Source organism: Nothoprocta perdicaria, unplaced genomic scaffold (assembly GCF_003342845.1).
Source record: "Nothoprocta perdicaria isolate Ctin4 unplaced genomic scaffold, notPer1 scaffold_398, whole genome shotgun sequence".
NCBI classification, from domain to species: Eukaryota; Metazoa; Chordata; class Aves; order Tinamiformes; family Tinamidae; genus Nothoprocta; species Nothoprocta perdicaria.
Window position 1 is genome coordinate 381888 of NW_020455641.1, and position 4372 is coordinate 386259.

General features: G+C 65.5%; 2 protein-coding genes across 2 annotated transcripts in view; both read left to right on the top strand.

The window, feature by feature from the left end:
* Window positions 1-2407, top strand: part of SP1 (Sp1 transcription factor) — a 12226-nt gene extending 9819 nt beyond the window's left edge. The window contains exons 6-7 of the mRNA XM_026045102.1: window positions 1056-1081; window positions 2150-2407. Coding sequence (XP_025900887.1) covers window positions 1056-1081; window positions 2150-2407 — 284 coding nt within the window. The remainder of the gene's footprint in view (window positions 1-1055; window positions 1082-2149) is intronic.
* Window positions 2408-3610: 1203 nt separating this feature from the next.
* AMHR2 (anti-Mullerian hormone receptor type 2) overlaps window positions 3611-4372 on the top strand; it is a 7963-nt gene continuing 7201 nt past the window's right edge. Inside the window, exons 1-3 of the mRNA XM_026045103.1 lie at window positions 3611-3635; window positions 3752-3907; window positions 4128-4274. Of these exons, the coding sequence (XP_025900888.1) occupies window positions 3611-3635; window positions 3752-3907; window positions 4128-4274 (328 nt within the window). The remainder of the gene's footprint in view (window positions 3636-3751; window positions 3908-4127; window positions 4275-4372) is intronic.

The following is a 4372-nucleotide window of genomic DNA, read 5'->3' on the forward strand; positions in this document are numbered from 1 at the left end:
CACCCTGGGGACGGTGACACCGCGGGCACTGCGGCCACCCTGGGGACAGTGACACTGCGGGCACTGCGGCCACTGCAACGACTGCGGCCACCCCGGGGACGGTGACACTGCGGGCACTGCGGCCACCCTGAGGACGGTGACATCGCGGGCACTGCGGCCACTGCAACGACTGCGGCCACCCCGGGGACGGTGACACTGTGGGCACTGCGGCCACTGCAACGACTGCGGCCACCCCGGGGACGGTGACACCGCGGGCACTGCGGCCACCCTGGGGACAGTGACACCGCGGGCACTGCGGCCACCGGGGACGGTGACACCGCAGGGACTGCGGCCACCCTGGGGACAGTGACACTGCGGGCACTGCGGCCACTGCAATGACTGCGGCCACCCCGGGGACGGTGACACTGCGGGCACTGCGGCCACCCTGGGGACGGTGAAACCGCAGGGACTGCGGCCACCCCAGGGGACAACGACACCATGGGGACAGCGGTGCCACAGGGACTGTGGCCACTGCAGCCACCCAGGGGACAGCGGCACCATGGGGACAGCAGCCACCCCAGGGAACAGCAGCCACCGCAATGACAGCGGCCACCCCGGGGGACAGCGGCCACCCTGGAGGACAGCGGCCACCCGAGGGGACAGCGGCCACCGTGACCATCAGGGCCACCGCGGCCACCCCGGGGGACAGCGGCCACCCCGAGGGACAGCAGCCACCGCAGGGCCACTGCAGCCACCTCGAGGGACAGCGGCCACTCCAGGGGACAGCGGCCACCGTGACCACCGCGGCCACCCCAAGGGACAGCGGCCACTGCAGCCCCCGTGTCCCCTGCGGCCACCGCGTCCCCGCGTCCAGCACCGACCTGCAGCTCCTCGCCCGCATCCCGCCCTCCGGGCTGACCACACGAAGGCCAGAGCTCTCTCTCTATATATATATATATAATTTTTTTTTTAATTTCAGCTTGACCCTTTTATTTTATTTTCTGGGATTTTTCCCGCTTTTTTTTGTTGTTTTTTTCCCGCCATTTTCCCCCCTTTTCCGCCCCCCGGATCCGTAGGTAGCCTTCGACGCCATCATGCCTTGGTAAACGTATCCGATCAGTGAGATATTTCATAGCGAGAGGGATAAGAAAAAAAAAAAAAAAAAAAAAGGAAAAAAGCAAAAAAGAGAAAAAAAAAGAAAAAAGATTCTATATTATTATTATATATATAAAAATATAAAAGGGGGCGTGTGGGAGAGGAGATTTTGCTGCGACCATGGCCTTGGTCCCTTCGATGCCTTATCTAGGAGCGGCTGCCGCCCGCTCCGCCACCTTCGACGTTGTAACCTTCCAACGGGAAAAAAAACACGGAAAACAAAAATCCAAGTCTTTTTTTTTTTTTTTTTTTTTTAATTTTAATTTTAATTTTAATTAATGGTGGTTTCCGGCCGCTTCGCTTTTCCGGTTGTTTCCTTTCGTTTTGGTAATGGGGGGAGGTTTCGCTTTCCCTTTCCCGCCCTGCTTCCCTTGTAAAACCAGCCGCCCTCTCCCTGCCCTTTCCCGGATTTGGGATCTTCCCCTCCTCCCTCCCCGGAGCACCGGCTCCTGCGGATTTGGGGTTATTTGTAGTTTTTTGCATGATTTTCGGAGCCGGGCGCGGCTGAGCGGAGGGGCTGGTGCCTCCGGCGAGAGGTTTCCGGCATCCCGGCTTTTCCACCGCCTTCCAAAGAGCCGGATCCGACGGAGAAGGGCTCGCGGAGCCGGGAAAGCCGCGCAGAGGCGGCCGCAGCTCCCTCCTCTTTTCCCTCTTTTTCCTCTCCCGCTGCCCTCGGCTCCGGGGCTCGCGGGGCCGGGAACGGGCATTGGGAATGGGGAAATGCTCAGTGTTCAGGACACGGCTCTTCCCGCCCGGAGCGCCGGCTCTGGCCTCCGCTCCCGGCCTCCTTCCCGCTCCGGTGGCCAGACAAGATCTGCCCTTTCCCTCCCTTTGGCAGGAAGGAGGCACAGGGAGCTCCGGAGGCGCCGGCTGCCGCCTTTCCGGGATGGGAGGAATTCTGGAGCATCCTGGTGCCTCCCGCTTGGTTTTGCCCCTCCGGAGGCACCGGGAGCCTCCAAAAGTGAGACCAGGGCTCGGGGGCTCTTCCCATTAAATTGCGTGTGTTTCCCAGCAGAAAAGTCGGGATGAGCGGAGACGGGAGCGCCCCGTCGGAAAGGCGGCTGTGGATGAGCTGGAGGTTAGAGCTGGAAAAGGCACCGGAAAGCGGGAGCAGGCGCAGTCCGCGGTGATCCCTGTGGATCCCCGATCCAGGTGGGAGTTGGGAACGGGGATCCCGCTCCATGTGCACCTGGAGCTGCCGACTCCGGCTCCGGGCTCCAGCGCAGGAGTCCCGGAGCCCGGGCGGATGCAGAACCGCATCCGGAACGGTTGATCCCGAGGGAGATCCCGCGGGATCTTCCCGGTGCCTTGGGGTAGGAAGGTGAGGCCAGGGCGTGGGGATGCTCCGCCCCAGCCCCTCTCCGCTCCCGCCATTCCCTCTGTCCCGGCGGAATAACGGGAATAACGGCGCCGCTTTCCCTCCAAATGAGGTCCGATTTCCCCCTTCCCGCCGCTCCCAGGGATCCCGGCAGCTCCCGGAGCCGCTCGCTTCCCGCGGCCGCCCGGCGCGGCTCCGGGCCGGACCGGGATCCCCGGCGCGCGGAGGCGCCGCGGAGGCTTCCCGGCCTTTTCCCCCTTTTCCCCCTTTTCGGAAATCCCGTTTTTTAAGAGAAGGGCGGGCGGGGGCGGCGCCCGCCGCGTCTATTTTTGCATTTCTCTATTTTTATATAGGAAACTTTGAGCATTTGTATTTTGATAACGTGGGAAGCACTAGGACCCCCGGGCTGGGAACTGCAGCGGGAAACGGGGTGGGAGGAATGTCGGGATTTGGGAGCATCCCCCCGGGCGGGAAGCAAGTGCCAAAGCACCCGGCACGGCCTGCTTTTGGGGGCAATCGGGGCCTTTTTGGGGCATTTCATCCCTTTCCCCCCGTGGCGGCCAGCGTTTTGGGGACGGCCACGAGCGAAACGGGCCTTGATGGGGACACGGGCGTCACCGGGGCGGGGGGGTGACACCCGCGGCCCCCCAGGGCCCCCCCGCACTGACCCGCCCCTGCGCAGTCTGTCCCCCCCATCCCGAGCCCCAAATTCCCGCTTTTTGCCCTCTTTTTATTTTTTATCCCCTCTCTCCTTTTCTAACAAAATGGACAAAAATCCGCGCCCCCCCCGCCCAAAATCCGGTGGCCGATGTAACCGTGTCCGAACCCGCCGATTTTTTGGAAAAGTGCTATTTTTTTGTACAAAAAAAAAAGGAAAAAAAAAAAAAAAAAAGAAAAAAAGACCAGATTAAACGTAGTTTTTGGCTCCTTTGTAACCGGCTCTGGGCTCCTTTCCTCTCTTTTAGTGGGGGGGGAGATGGGGGGGGCTCCTGGGGGGGGCTGGGCGGCCGCCCGGGCCCCTCGCTGCCCCCTCCCCCGTGGGGCCTTCGGCCTCCTCCTCCTCGGCCTCCTCCTCCTCATCCTCCTCCTCCTCCGCGTCCGGCCGAGTCCTTCCCGGCGCGGGGGCGGCCGCAGCTCCAGGTGCTGCCGGAGGCTCCCATGGGGCTGGCGCCGGGGCCACCAGGTGGGACCCCCCCCATCCCTACCCCCCCATCCCTGTCACCCCCCGTGGGTGCCGGCACCCCGGGGTGCTGCCCCCCGGCCCTTCCCGGCGCTCCGGAGCCGCCGGCGTCCCCGCAGGCTCCCGGGATCTCAGCTGCGTCTCCTACAAACACCCGAGCGTGCGGGGCAGCCTGGGGGGGGGCGCGGGGGGGGGGCCCGTGCCCGGCACCGTCCGCTGCCCCCCCCGCCACTGCTGCATCGGCATCTGGAACCGCAGCCAGGCCCTCGTGCAGGGTGAGCCCGGACGCCGGGGCCCCGCGCGCCGCGGGGGGGGCATGGGGGGGCCCCTGGGGCTCGTCCCGCCTTGGGGGGGGGGACCGGACGCCTGGGCCCCTTCCCAGCTCCCGCCTGGCTTTGGCCTTGGCTGCTTCCCGGGTGGGGGCCTTGGAAAGTGGGATGGGGGGCGGGAGGGGACGGAGGTGACGGCAGCGCCCCCCCCCCCTGCCCCCCCCAGGCTGCTGGGGCGGCGGGGGGGCCGGGTGCCCCTCGGCCGCCTGCGCCCCCAGCCCCGCGGGCGGCCCCGGCGCCACCGTCCGCGTCTGCCTCTGCCACGGCCACCTGTGCAACCGCAGCGGCGACGGCGGCCCCCGCGCCCCCCCGGGTACCGCCGGGGGCACCGGGGAGACAGGGGACACCGGGGGACATCGGGGGACATCGGGGAGATGGGGACATCGGGGAGACAGGGGACACCGGGGGACA